At 48.6% G+C, this 14866-nt stretch overlaps 1 protein-coding gene across 1 annotated transcript in view; it reads right to left on the bottom strand.

Moving 5' to 3' along the window:
- The window catches only part of LOC112248051 (proline-rich extensin-like protein EPR1), a 3538-nt gene extending 720 nt beyond the window's left edge, over positions 1-2818 (bottom strand). The window contains exons 1-5 of the mRNA XM_042326324.1: positions 2766-2818; positions 2140-2403; positions 1707-1987; positions 641-1357; positions 16-240 (exon numbers count right to left, since the gene is read on the bottom strand). Of these exons, the coding sequence (XP_042182258.1) occupies positions 16-240; positions 641-1357; positions 1707-1987; positions 2140-2403; positions 2766-2818 (1540 nt within the window). The remainder of the gene's footprint in view (positions 1-15; positions 241-640; positions 1358-1706; positions 1988-2139; positions 2404-2765) is intronic.
- Positions 2819-14866: the final 12048 nt, after the last annotated feature.

Genomic DNA, 14866 nt, shown 5'->3' with positions numbered 1-14866 from the left:
CTGGGGTCTGGGGACTGGGGGACTGGAGGGGACTAGAGGGGACTGGGGTCTGGGGAATGGAGGGGACTGGAGGGGACTGGGGTCTGGGGATTGGAGGGGACTGGGGTCTGGGGACTGGGGGACTGGAGGGGACTAGAGGGGACTGGGGTCTGGGGACTGGAGGGGACTGGGGTCTGGGGGACTGGAGGGGTCTGGGGACTGGGGGACTGAAGGGGACTAGAGGGGACTGGGGTCGGGGGACTGGAGGGGACAGGGGACTGGGGACTGGGGACTGGAGGGGACTGGAGGGGACTGGAGTCTGGGGACTGGGGACTGGGGGACTGGAGGGGACTGGGGTCTGGGGACTGGGGGACTGGAGGGGACTAGAGGGGACTGGGGTCTGGGGACTGGGGGACTGGAGGGGACTAGGGGGGGACTGGGGTCTGGGGATTGGAGGGGACTGGGGTCTGGAGACTGGGGGACTGGAGGGGACTAGAGGGGACTGGGGTCTTGGGACTGGAAGGGACTGGGGTCTGGGGGACTGGAGGGGACTGGAGGGGACTGGGGTCTGGGGACTGGGGGACTGAAGGGGACTAGAGGGGACTGGGGTCTGGGGACTGGGGGACTGGGGTCTGGGGACTGGGGGGGGACTAGAGGGGACTGGGGTCTGGGGACTGGAGGGGACTAGAGGGGACTGGGGTCTGGGGACTGGGGGTCTGGAGGGGACTAGAGGGGACTGGGGTCTGGGGACTGAAGGGGACTGGGGTCTGGGGGACTGGGGACTGGAGGGGACTGGAGGGGACTAGAGGGGACTGGGGTCTGGGGACTGGAGGGGACTGGGGTCTGGGGACTGGGGGACTGGAGGGGACTAGAGGGGACTGGGGACTGGAGGGGTCTGGGGACTGGAGGGGTCTGGGATCGGGGGACTGGAGGGGACAGGGGACTGGGGACTGAGGGGACTGGAGGGGACTGGAGGGGACTGGAGTCTGGGGACTGGGGGACTGGGGACTAGAGGGGACTGGGGTCTGGGGACTGGGGGACTGGAGGGGACTAGAGGGGACTGGGGTCTGGGGACTGGGGACTGGTCTGGGGGACTGGAGGGGACTGGAGGGGACTGGGGTCTGGGGACTGGGGGGACTGAAGGGGACTGGAGGGGACTGGGGTCGGGGGACTGGACTAGAGGGGACTGGGGTCTGGGGATTGGAGGGGACTGGGGTCTGGAGACTGGGGGACTGGGGACTAGAGGGGACTGGGGTCTTGGGACTGGAAGGGACTGGGGTCTGGGGACTGGAGGGGACTGGAGGGGACTGGGGTCTGGGGACTGGGGGACTGAAGGGGACTAGAGGGGACTGGGGTCTGGGGACTGGGGGACTGGGGTCTGGGGACTGGGGGACTGGAGGGGACTAGAGGGGACTGGGGTCTGGGGACTGGAGGGGACTAGAGGGGACTGGGGTCTGGGGACTGGGGGTCTGGAGGGGACTAGAGGGGACTGGGGTCTGGGGACTGGAGGGGACTGGGGTCTGGGGGACTGGAGGGGACTGGAGGGGACTAGAGGGGACTGGGGTCTGGGGACTGGAGGGGGAGGGGACTGGGGTCTGGGGACTGGGGGACTGGAGGGGACTAGAGGGGACTGGGGACTGGGGTCTGGGGACTGGGGGGTCTGGGATCGGGGGACTGGAGGGACAGGGGACTGGGGACTGAGGGGACTGGAGGGGACTAGAGGGGACTGGAGTCTGGGGACTGGGGACTGAGGGGACTAGAGGGGACTGGGGTCTGGGGACTGGGGGACTGGAGGGGACTAGAGGGGACTGGGGTCTGGGGACTGGAGGGGACTGGGGTCTGGGGGACTGGAGGGGACTGGAGGGGACTGGAGGGTCTGGGGACTGGGGGACTGAAGGGGACTAGAGGGGACTGGGGTCGGGGGACTGGAGGGGACAGGGGACTGGGGTCTGGGGACTGGAGGGGACTAGAGGGGACTAGAGGGGACTGGGGTCTGGGGACTGGGGGACTGGAGGGGACTAGAGGGGACTGGGGTCTGGGGACTGGGGGACTGGAGGGGACTAGAGGGGACTGGGGTCTGGGGATTGAGGGGACTGGGGTCTGGGGACTGGGGGACTGGAGGGGACTAGAGGGGACTGGGGTCTTGGGACTGGAAGGGACTGGGGTCTGGGGGACTGGAGGGGACTGGAGGGGACTGGGGTCTGGGGACTGGGGGACTGAAGGGGACTGGGGACTGGGGTCTGGGGACTGGGGGACTGGGGTCTGGGGACTGGGGACTGGAGGGGACTAGAGGGGACTGGGGTCTGGGGACTGGAGGGGACTGGGGTCTGGGGACTAGAGTGGCCTGGGGTCTGGAGGGCACTGCGGTCTGGGGACCGGAGCAGGGTGTCTTTGATAAGGCTATACAAAGTGAAAAGGTCTCGGCTAAATACCAGAAAGAATGTGGAGAGGAATGAGGAGAGGAAATAGGAGGTAGAGAAGAGATAAGGCAGCTAGCAGCTGCACTGAGGAGGCTTTTGTGTCATTGTATCAAGTTACCTACAATGTGTGTGTTTGTGTGTGTGTCTGTGTGTGTGTCTGTGTTTGTGTGCGTGCATGTATGCTAGTGTGTGTGCTCATGAATGTGTGTCTGTGTGTCTGTGTGCGTGTGTGTGTGTGCGTGCGTGTGTGTGCTCATGAATGTGTGTGTGTGTCTGTGTGTGTGCGTGAGCACGTGTGTGTGTGTGTGTGTATGTGTGTGTGTGTGTGCCTGCCTGCCTGTGAGCCTTTCTCTGTGTTCTGTCTACCTGAGTTCATGGTCCAGTGATGTTGCTGACAGAGCCAGGCTGGACTCCACCATACATGGCGCCTCCAGGACTGGAGCAGTGTGTCAGGGTCTGGGGACCGGAACAGGGCCTCAGCCCTACTTCACTGGGCTACATGTCTTGATGAGAGAGCCTCAGTCCTACTTCACTGGGCTACATGTCTTCATGAGAGAGCCTCTGCCCTACGTCACTGGGCTACATGTCTTGATGAGAGGGCCTCAGTCCTACTTCACTGGGCTACTTGTCTTGATGAGAGGGCCTCAGCCCTACTTCACTGGGCTACATGTCTTGATGAGAGGGCCTCAAGCCTACTTCACTGGGCTACATGTCTTGATGAGAGGACCTCAGTCCTACTTCACTGGGCTACATGTCTTGATGAGAGGGCCTCAGTGGACTAACATTATTTTCCCTACTCATCACTAAACAAATGTCTCTATCAGGATATTAGTTCTATATGATGTCAATGATGTGACAATGTCTCTATCAGGATATTAGTTCTATATGATGTCAATGATGTGACAATGTCTCTATCAGGATATTAGTTCTATATGATGTCAATGATGTGACAATGTCTCTATCAGGATATTAGTTCTATATGATGTCAATGATGTGACAATGTCTCTATCAGGATATTAGTTCTATATGATGTCAGTGATGTGACAATGTCTCTATCAGGATATTAGTTCTATATGATTCTGACAATATGATGTCTATATGAATGATGTGACAATGTCTCTATCAGGATATTAGTTCTATATGATGTCAGTGATGTGACAATGTCTCTATCAGGATATTAGTTCTATATGATGTCAATGATGTGACAATGTCTCTATCAGGATATTAGTTATATATGATGTCAGTGATGTGACAATGTCTATCAGGATATTAGTTCTATATGATGTCAATGATGTGACAATGTCTCTATCAGGATATTAGTTCTATATGATGTCAGTGATGTGACAAATGCAATGTATTTTGATATTTAGTATTCAAATGCATTGATTCTAATATTAGTTTGGAGTACGTTAGTATTTAGACTCGTCTATTAGGATAACTGTTAATAACATGGTCTGGCAACTATTAGTTGTGTTCTGGAACACTGTCTGGCTCGGTTATAATGATGTCATTGACCTATCACCTCCCAAGGTCATTGTGTCATCCTATAACACCCTAAATGATTGGCTGTTTTGACTTGCTGCTGTATTTATCTAAATGGTGATGGATCGCTCCACTTCCCGGTGGTTGTGTGTGTGTGTGTGTGTGAATGTGTGTGTGTGTGTGTATGTGTGTGTGTGTGTGTGTGTGTGTGTGTGTGTGTGTCAGCAGATGATATGAGCTTGGACATGATACGCCTGCTGATTAAATCAATACACAGAGGAAACGCACGGTCGGGTCCATTACAATCCAATAACGCCTGTGTGTGCTTGCATGCTTTCATGCGCGCGTGTGTGTGTATGTGTGTGTGTGTGTGTGTGTGTGTGTGTGTGTGTGTATGTGTGTGTGTGTGTGTGTGTGTGTGTGTGTGTGTATGTGTGTGTGTCTACCCTTGAAGATTGTTTGCACAGTGCAGAAGACAAAGAGCAAGGACACTCTGTTGGTTTGCAATATTTTTCTGTAAATATGCTTATCGACCACCAATAGAGGCAGCTACAGAACATATTCATGATCATCTGAAATGCAGGAGAGCCAGAGAGATGTTTGATCATATGAAATACAGGAGAGCAGAGAGATGTTTGATAATCTGACAAACAGGAGAGCAGAGACTTGTAACATCATCTGTGTCCAAAATGGCACCCTATTCCCTATATTGTGTGTTACTTTGATCCAGGGACCATAGGGCTCTGGTCAAAAGTAGTGCACTATGAAGGGAATAGGGTGCCATTTGGGATGTAAACATGTAAACTGCTGTGTAATGGTAATTGACTAGCTCTAGCCTCTATATTACCACTAGAACAGACAAATGAGACACCAGGCAGCTCTATAGGACAGACAGATGTTTTCTCTGTTGTTGTTGAGTCTGATAGCATTGTATTGTTGTGGTGTTTGTTTGTATGGCCATACATTCTGTTGTGTTGTTTGTTTGTATGGCCATACATTCTGTTGTGTTGTTTGTTTGTATGGCCATACATTCTGTTGTTTTGTTTGTTTACATGGCCATACATTCTGTTGTGTTGTTTGTTTATATGGCCATACATTCTGTTGTTTTGTTTGTTTACATGGCCATACATTCTGTTGTTTTGTTTGTTTACATGGCCATACATTCTGTTGTTTTGTTTGTTTACATGGCCATACATTCTGTTGTTTTGTTTGTTTACATGGCCATACATTCTGTTGTTTTGTTTGTTTATATGGCCATACATTCTGTTGTGTTGTTTGTTTATATGGCCATACATTTTAGTAATTTAGAAGACGCTCTTATCCAGAACGACTTACATTTCAGTCAAATGTATTTATAAAGCCCTGTTTACATCAGTCGATGTCACAAAGTGCTGTAAAAAAAACGATCGGACCATATAACCTCCATATAACTCTTACAGAGTTCTCCACGTGGATGTGGATGTTGGAAATTGAATCAAAGCCTGTTGGATGACAATTTGCTCATAACTGAGACAAAATCATTCAGAATTGACTTTTTTTGTACAACACAGGTACAGTAGATCCCCTTACTGTATGGGACACTTTCAACTGTACTTTTACATGCCATTAAATACAATAATCATTCAAACAAAATCAGTTTAGGTGTCACGCCTTGGTCGTAGTATATTACAGTGCCTTGCGAAAGTATTTGGCCCCCTTGAACTTTGCGACCTTTTGCCACATTTCAGGCTTCAAACATAAAGATATAAAACTGTATTTTTTTGTGAAGAATCAACAACAAGTGGGACACAATCATGAAGTGGAACGACATTTATTGGATATTACAAACTTTTTTAACAAATCAAAGACTGAAAAATTGGGCGTGCAAAATTATTCAGCCCCCTTAAGTTAATACTTTGTAGCGCCACATTTTGCTGCGATTACAGCTGTAAGTCGCTTGGGGTATGTCTCTATCAGTTTTGCACATCGAGAGACTGAAATTTTTTCCCATTCCTCCTTGCAAAACAGCTCGAGCTCAGTGAGGTTGGATGGAGAGCATTTGTGAACAGCAGTTTTCAGTTCTTTCCACAGATTCTCGATTGGATTCAGGTCTGGACTTTGACTTGGCCATTCTAACACCTGGATATGTTTATTTTTGAACCATTCCATTGTAGATTTTGCTTTATGTTTTGGATCATTGTCTTGTTGGAAGACAAATCTCCGTCCCAGTCTCAGGTCTTTTGCAGACTCCATCAGGTTTTCTTCCAGAATGGTCCTGTATTTGGCTCCATCCATCTTCCCATCAATTTTAACCATCTTCCCTGTCCCTGCTGAAGAAAAGCAGGCCCAAACCATGATGCTGCCACCACCATGTTTGACAGTGGGGATGGTGTGTTCAGGGTGATGGGCTGTGTTGCTTTTACGCCAAACATAACGTTTTGCATTGTTGCCAAAAAGTTCAATTTTGGTTTCATCTGACCAGAGCACCTTCTTCCACTTGTTTGGTGTGTCTCTCAGGTGGCTTGTAGCAAACTTTAAACAACACTTTTTATGGATATCTGTAAGAAATGGCTTTCTTCTTGCCACTCTTCCATAAAGGCCAGATTTGTGCAATATACGACTGATTGTTGTCCTATGGACAGAGTCTCCCACCTCAGCTGTAGATCTCTGCAGTTCATCCAGAGTGATCATGGGCCTCTTGGCTGCATCTCTGATCAGTCTTCTCCTTGTATGAGCTGAAAGTTTAGAGGGACGGCCAGGTCTTGGTAGATTTGCAGTGGTCTGATACTCCTTCCATTTCAATATTATCGCTTGCACAGTGCTCCTTGGGATGTTTAAAGCTTGGGAAATCTTTTTGTATTCAAATCCGGCTTTAAACTTCTTCACAACAGTATCTCGGACCTGCCTGGTGTGTTCCTTGTTCTCCATGATGCACTCTGCGCTTTTAACGGACCTCTGAGACTATCACAGTGCAGGTGCATTTATACGGAGACTTGATTACACACAGGTGGATTGTATTTATCATCATTAGTCATTTAGGTCAACATTGGATCATTCAGAGATCCTCACTGAACTTCTGGAGAGAGTTTGCTGCACTGAAAGTAAAGGGGCTGAATAATTTTGCACGCCCAATTTTTCAGTTTTTGATTTGTTAAAAAGGTTTGAAATATCCAATAAATGTTGTTCCACTTCATGATTGTGTCCCACTTGTTGTTGATTCTTCACAAAAAAATACAGTTTTATATCTTTATGTTTGAAGCCTGAAATGTGGCAAAAGGTCGCAAAGTTCAAGGGGGCCGAATACTTTCGCAAGGCACTGTATATGTAGTAAAAGATATTTGTCCTCTGAAGAGGGGTTAATACAAAAATGTAAAACTTTATTTCATTCATCTTAAAATAGCTAGGTGGGACAACCACATATGACAGGCATAGAAAGTACATTTTTCCCTGATAATGTAGCTGTCAGTAGAGTCAGAGCTAGAAAAGGGGGGGTCAAGTGCTGGTTAAGTGTTTCTCTCTCTCTCTATCTCTCTCTCTCTCTCTCTCTCTCTCTCTCTCTCTCTCTCTCTCTCTCTCTCTCTCTCTCTGACACACACACACTGTGACACACAACTATCACCTCTCTCAGCAGTGCCCCTTGGCAGAGTCTGACTCATTAAGGAGATCTATTAACCCAGGCCAGGCCAGGCCAGGACAGCACTCAGCCTCATTAGGAAAGGTTGGTAGAGGATGTCAGGGCTAATTTTAGTCTGCTGTTAGACACCAGCAGCAGTGATGTAGTGGTAACAATAGGTGGCTAAAGCGTAATTGCTGTTCGCACTGAGCATAGTAACGCTCCCTATACTTTCAATGCATTTTTCCGCAATAGGTGCAATAACAGCATTTAAGTGCGTTTACCCTCAACTACACCACGACCAATCAAGTTGGGGTCAACACCACCACTGACCAGCACCACAGAGAAGGTTCAGGTAGGTGTCAACTACAATACTGACCAGCACCACAGAGAAGGTTCAGGTAGGCGTCAACTACAATACTGACCAGCACCACAGAGAAGGTTCAGGTAGATGTCAACTACAATACTGACCAGCACCACAGAGAAGGTTCAGGTAGGTGTCAACTACAATACTGACCAGCACCACAGAGAAGGTTCAGGTAGGCGTCAACTACAATACTGACGAGCACCACAGAGAAGGTTCAGGTAGACGTCAACTACAATACTGACCAGCACCACAGAGAAGGTTCAGGTAGGCGTCAACTACAATACTGACCAGCACCACAGAGAAGGTTCAGGTAGGGGTCAACTACAATACTGACCAGCACCACAGAGAAGGTTCAGGTAGATGTCAACTACAATACTGACCAGCACCACAGAGAAGGTTTAGGTCGGGGTCAACTACAATACTGACCAGCACCACAGAGAAGGTTCAGGTAGGGGTCCTATACTGTAGGTCCTGGTCCGTGTGTAACTTTAAACTAAGGAACCTGAGACGTTGAGATGGAAGCTTTTTGACAGTTCTTTACTTTAAAAACAATATTCACCCTTCTAATCTGGAATGCCCCAACAGTTACAACATAAACTCAGCACAAAAAGAAACGTCCTATCACTGTCAACGGCATTTATTTTCAGCAAACGTAATTAACATGTGTAAATATTTGTATGAACATAACAAGATTCATCAACTGAGACATAAACTGAACAAGTTCCACAGACATGTGACTAACAGAAATGGAATAATGTGTCCCTGAACAAAGGGGATGTCAAATTAAAAATAACAGTCAGTATCTGCTGTGGCCACCAGCTGCATTAAGTCCTGCAGTGCATCTCCTCCTCATGGACTGCACCAGATTTGCCAGTTCTTGCTGTGAGATGTTACCCCACTCTTCCACCAAGGCACCAGCAAGTTCCCAGACATTTCTGGGGGAATGGCCCTAGCCCTCACCCTCCGATCCAACAGGTCCCAGACATGCTCAATGGGATTGAGATCCGGGCTCTTTGCTGGCCATGGCAGAACACTGACATTCCTGTCTTGCAGGAAATCACGCACAGAACGAGCAGTATGGCTGGTGGCATTGTCATGCTGGAGGGTCATGTTAGGATGAGCCTGCAGGAAGAGTACCACATGAGGGATGTCTTCCCTGTAACACACAGCATTGAGATTGCCTGCAATGACAACAAGCTCAGTCCGATGATGCTGTGACAAACCGCCCCAGACCATGACGGACCCTCCACCTCCAAATCAATCCCGCTCCAGAGTACAGGACTTGGCGTAACGCTCATTCCTTTGACGATAAATGCAAATCCAACCATCACCCCTGGTGAGACAAAACCGCGACTCATCAGTGAAGAGCACTTTTTGCCAGTCCTGTCTGGTCCAGCGACGGTGGGTTTGTGCCCGTAGGCGATGTTGTTTCCGGTGATGTCTGGTGAGGACCTGCCTTACAACAGGCCTACAAGCCCTCAGTCCAGCCTCTCTCAGCCTATTGTGGACAGTCTGAGCACTGATGGAGGGATTGTGCGTTCCTGGTGTAACTCGGGCAGTTGTTGTTGCCATCCTGTACCTGTCCCGCAGGTGTGATGTTCGGATGTACCGATCCTGTGCAGGTGTTGTTACACGTGGTCTGCTACCGCGAGGACGATCAGCTGTCCGTCCTGTCTCCCTGTAGCGCTGTCTTAGGCATCTCGCAGTACGGACATTGCAATTTATTGCCCTGGCCACATCTGCAGTCCTCATGCCTCCTTGCAGCATGCCTAAGGAACGTTCACACAGATGAGCAGGGACCCAGGCATCTTTCTTTTGGTGTTTTTCAGAGTCAGTAGAAAGGCCTCTTTAGTGTCCTAAGTTTTCATAACTGTGACCTTAATTGCCTACCGTCTGTAAGCTGTTAGTGTCTTAACGACTGTTCCACAGGTGCATGTTCATTAATTGTTTATGGTTCAGTGAACAAGCATGGCAAATAGTGTTTAAACCCTTTACAATGAAGATATGTGAAGTTATTTGGATTTTTACAAATTATCTTTGAAAGACAGGGTCCTGAAAAAGGGACGTTTCTTTTTTTGCTGAGTTTAGAACACAGAGTATTAAAATGATATCTCTTGAAAGTAATGATGACCAGTCCTCAGTCCTCAGCCCTCAGTCCTCAGCCCCAGCCCTCAGTCCTCAGCCCTCAGCCCCAGCCCCAGCCCTCAGTCCTCAGTCCTCAGTCCTCAGTCCTCAGCCCTCAGTCCTCAGTCCTCAGTCCTCAGTCCTCAGCCCTCAGCCCCAGCCCTCAGCCCTCAGCCCTCAGTCCTCAGTCCCCAGCCCTCAGTCCTCAGCCCCAGCCCTCAGTCCTCAGCCCCAGCCCTCAGCCCTCAGCCCTCAGCCCCAGCCCTCAGTCCTCAGTCCTCAGCCCCAGCCCTCAGTCCTCAGCCCTCAGTCCTCAGTCCTCAGTCCTCAGTCCTCAGCCCTCAGTCCTCAGCCCCAGCCCTCAGCCCTCAGCCCTCAGCCCCAGCCCTCAGTCCTCAGTCCTCAGCCCCAGCCCTCAGCCCTCAGCCCTCAGCCCTCAGCCCCAGCCCTCAGTCCTCAGCCCTCAGTCCTCAGTCCTCAGCTCCTCAGTCCTCAGTCCTCATCACATTATCCATATTATACCATAATCACACTGTCCTGTCCATTCCATTCTGTGTGCATGTGTGTGTGAGTAAGTGTGTGAGTGAGCGTGTGTGTGTCGCAGACTGCACACAGATTCCTGTAATAGAGAGAAGCATCTCTGTTTATTGTTTAATAGTGATGTCAAACCAAGCTTTAACAAGTACACACACAGTAGTCCAGCTGTTATAATCTGTGTCTCAAATGGCATCCTATTTCCTATGAAGTGCACTACATACTGTATGTCCAGGGCCCATAGTGTTCCATTTAGGACAGAACCATACTGACTACAGAACAGTTGGTTAAAACACTTCCTGCTGATGTGTACCCACTGGGCACAGATCAGTCACTTCAAATTCTAGTTTGGATTCACATCTGGCTGAGTTGTCAACTAACGTAACGGGAAATCAACAACAACAAATTCACCATGTCACTGGATTTATGTTCAAAATTGGGTGAATGAAAGATTCCCTGATGACTTTTAGAAAATCCAATCATTTTTCCATGTGGAAATCAGATGGAAACAATGTTGATTCAACCAGTGGGTAGTTTGCTGTAAGTTGTGAGAGCAAGCTGGTAGTTAAATAGGTTATGTCATACTTAACCAACTTCAGTAACACGTAGCCTCAAACAACCATTACTGTTCAAATACTTGTTATTGCTTTTTTTAAGAAGTGAGACACACATATATTATGTTTAATTTCTACATCTGTAGTTTTAGTATATCAATTGCTGTGAGTGAGTGAGTGAGTGAGTGAGTGAGTGAGTGAGTGAGTGAGTGAGTGAGTGTCTGTGTGTGTGTGTGTGTGTGTGTGTGTGTGTGTGTGTGTGTGTGTGTGTGTGTGTGTGTGTGTGTGTGTGTGGTGTGAGTGAGTGAGTAGTCTTCTGAGTATGCTCTGCGTGAATAGAATGTGATCAGTGAGGCGTGAGATGAGCATGTGCTCTCTGGGATGTTACGAATCCCTGCCCTTCAGTGTGTGTGTGTGTGTGTGTGTGTGTGTGTGTGTGTGTTCACCAGAATGGAACAGGTCCCTGGCCTTCCTTCATGAATATTCATTACCCCCCTGTGCTCTATGTTCCGCTGCTGTCTGAGTGATGTCAGCTTGCGTGTGGGAAAACCAGTTGCCATGGTAACAATGTTACCCCAAAGCGATGTGCAGTGCTGCAAAGAAAGTCTCTCCAACAGACCTGAGATGTGTTCAGGGGGCATGAAGAAGGAGCTTTATGGCTAATACAGTGTGTTAATATCAGCAGCTCTGCATGTGTAGTTCATTATCTGTTCATCTGTCACTATCTGTCACTGTAGTCTTCCTGGAGTCTGAATACTAAACCACTAAACTCAAGACAACACACACACAATGTCATGGAGATGGTAACACATTGTGTGTGAAACAAGCAACCATGTCACAAACAACCATCACATGCATAGAAACATACACAACCCCCAAACCCCACCCCTTAATGAAATCAGCAGGTTTGATGTGTCCTCTTTAATTGATATAATAAAGAGGTAGGCTTTCTACAGTCAACAGCAGCAACTCACCTTATAATTAAGGCCTTTATTGAGATTCTATAGACATTTCAGCCTGACTATTGAAACAATGATTCATCTTTCAGAGTGAGTTAAAACACACACACACACACACACACAGAAACAAACACACACGTACACTCACACACACACACACAGATATGGGACTAGGGGCTCCAAGGCATCATACTGTAACTGGGAAATTGTGCACTTGGAGCCATGTTGTATAAATGGGTCTGCAGTGATAATAGAGTATGCAGTGATAATAGGGTCTGTAGTGATAATAGGGTCTCCAGTGATAAAGTGTATGAATTGATAATAAGGTCTGCAGTGATATGCAGGGAAAATAGAGTTTGCATTGACAATATAGGGCCTGCATTGACAATAAGGTCTGCAGTGATAATAGAGTTTGCATTGACAATATAGGGCCTGCATTGACAATACGGTCTGCAGTGATAATAGAGTTTGCATTGACAATATAGGGCCTGCATTGACAATAAGGTCTGCAGTGATAATAGAGTTTGCATTGACAATATAGGGCCTGCATTGACAATAGGGTCTGCAGTGAAAATGTAGTCTACAGTGATAATAGAGTAGGCATTGATAATATGGTCTGCAGTGATACTAGAGTCTGCAGTGATAATAGGGTCTGCATTGATAATAGTGTGTGCAGCAATAATAGAGACTGCAGTGATAATAAGGTCTGAAATGATAATAGGGTCTGCATTGATAATAGGGTCTCCAGTGATAATAGTGTATGCAGTGATACTAGAGACTGCAGTGATAATACGGTCTGCCATGATAATAGCGTCTGCAGTGATAATAGTCTGTAATGATAATAGAGTATTCAGTGATAATAGGGTCTGCAGTGATACTAGAGTATTCAGTGATAATAGGGTCTGCAGTGATACTAGAGTCTGCAGTGATAATAGAGTCTGCAGTGATACTAGAGTCTGCAGTGATAATAGGGTCTGCAGTGATACTAGAGTCTGCAGTGATAATAGAGTCTGCAGAGATCATTGCCAACATTCTCTTCTTGGCCTATTGAGAGACTTGAGATGGAGAGGGTAAGAATGTGTGTGTCTACGTGTGTGTGTATGTGTGCGTATGAGTGTGAGTGTGAGTGTGACAGAGAGCGAGAGAGAGAGAGAAAGAGGAGAGTGTGTGTGTGTGTGTGTGAGAGAGAGAGAGAGAGAGAGAGAGTAGTGAGAGTGTGAGAGGGAGATGTGTGTGTGTGTGTGTGTGAGAGAGAGAGAGAGAGAGAGAGAGTAGTGAGAGTGTGAGAGGGAGATGTGTGTGTGTGAGACAGAGAGAGAGAGAGTAGTGAGAGTGTGAGAGGGAGATGTGTGTGTGTGTGTGTGTGTGGTGTGTGTGTGTGTGTGTGTGTGTGTGTGTGTGTGTGTGTGTGTGTGTGTGTGTGTGTGTGTGTGTGAGAGAGAGAGAGTGAGAGAGAGAGAGTAGTGAGAGTGTGAGGGAGAGGAGAGAGAGTAGTGAGAGTGTGAGAGGGAGATGTGTGTGTGTGTGAGAGAGAGAGAGTAGTGAGAGTGTGAGAGGGAGATGTGTGTGTGAGCGTTTGAAGTGTGGTGTTCAAATTAGCTGAAGGAAATGTGGATGGAAATAGAGCGTATTCAACGCAGAGGGAGGGAGGGAGGGAGGGAGGGAGGGAGGGAGGGAGGGAGGGAGGGAGGGAGGGAGGGAGGGAGGGAGGGAGGGAGGGAGGGAGGGGGAGCTGTTTCTCTTTAAAGAGGAAAGAGAGGAATAATTCCCACTTTCTACCTCAGTCTCCGCACCTGCGACCCAGCAGCCAGCGGCCCCAGACATGTCTCCCAGGAGTACGCGTGTGTATATATGATTGATGAGTCTCAGTCAGATCTGGATCTCTGCCACAGCAGGAATGTTCCGCTCATAATAATGCCATCAATATGTGACTGACTGCATATGTGTGTGTGTCTGCATGTGTGTGTGTCTGCATGTGTGTGTCTGCGTGTGTGTGTGTCTGCATGTGTGTGTGTGTGTCTGTGTAACAGTTTACCTTCCATCCCTCTCCTCGCCCCTACCTGGGCTCGAACCAGGGACCCTCTGCACACATCGACAACAGCCACCCTCGAAGCATCGTTACCTATCACTCCACAAAAGCCGCAGCCCTTGCAGAGCAAGGGGAACAATTACTTCAAGGTCTCAGAGCGAGTGACGTCACCGATTGAAACGCTATTAGCGTGCACCACCGCTAACTAGCTAGCCATTTCACAACGGTTACATCTGCGTATGTGTGTGTCTGCGTGTGTCTGGGTGTCTGCATGTGTGTCTGCATCTTGTGTCTGCATGTGTGTGTGTCTGCGTGTGTGTGTGTGTCTGTGTGTGTTTGTGTCTGCGTGCGGGGGTGTCTGCATTTGTGTGTCTGCATGTGTGTGTGTCTGCGTGCATGTGTGTCTGTGTGTGTTTGTGTCTGCATGTGTGTATGTCTGCATGTGTGTATGTCTGCATGTGTGTGTCTGCATGTGTGTGTCTGCATGTGTGTGTGTGTCTGTGTGTGTGTGTGTGTGTGTGTGTGTGTGTGTGTGTGTGTGTGTGTCTGTGTGTGTGTGTGTGTGTGTGTGTGTGTGTGTGTGTGTGTGTGTGTGTGTGTGTGTGTGTGTGTCTGTGTGTGTTTCTGTCTGCATGTGTGTATGTCTGAATGTGTGTGTGTGTGTGTGTGTGTGTGTGTGTGTGTGTGTGTGTCTGTGTGTGTTTCTGTCTGCATGTGTGTATGTCTGAATGTGTGTGTGTCTGCATGTGTGTGTCTGCATGCGTGTGTGTCTGCGTGCATGTGTGTCTGTGTGTGTTTGTGTCTGCATGTGTGTATGTCTGCATGT

This window comes from Oncorhynchus tshawytscha, linkage group LG08, assembly GCF_018296145.1.
Source record: "Oncorhynchus tshawytscha isolate Ot180627B linkage group LG08, Otsh_v2.0, whole genome shotgun sequence".
In the NCBI taxonomy this organism is placed as follows: domain Eukaryota; kingdom Metazoa; phylum Chordata; class Actinopteri; order Salmoniformes; family Salmonidae; genus Oncorhynchus; species Oncorhynchus tshawytscha.
The sequence above is the reverse complement of the archived record's forward strand: the minus strand, read 5'-3'. Positions and strand labels throughout refer to the sequence as shown.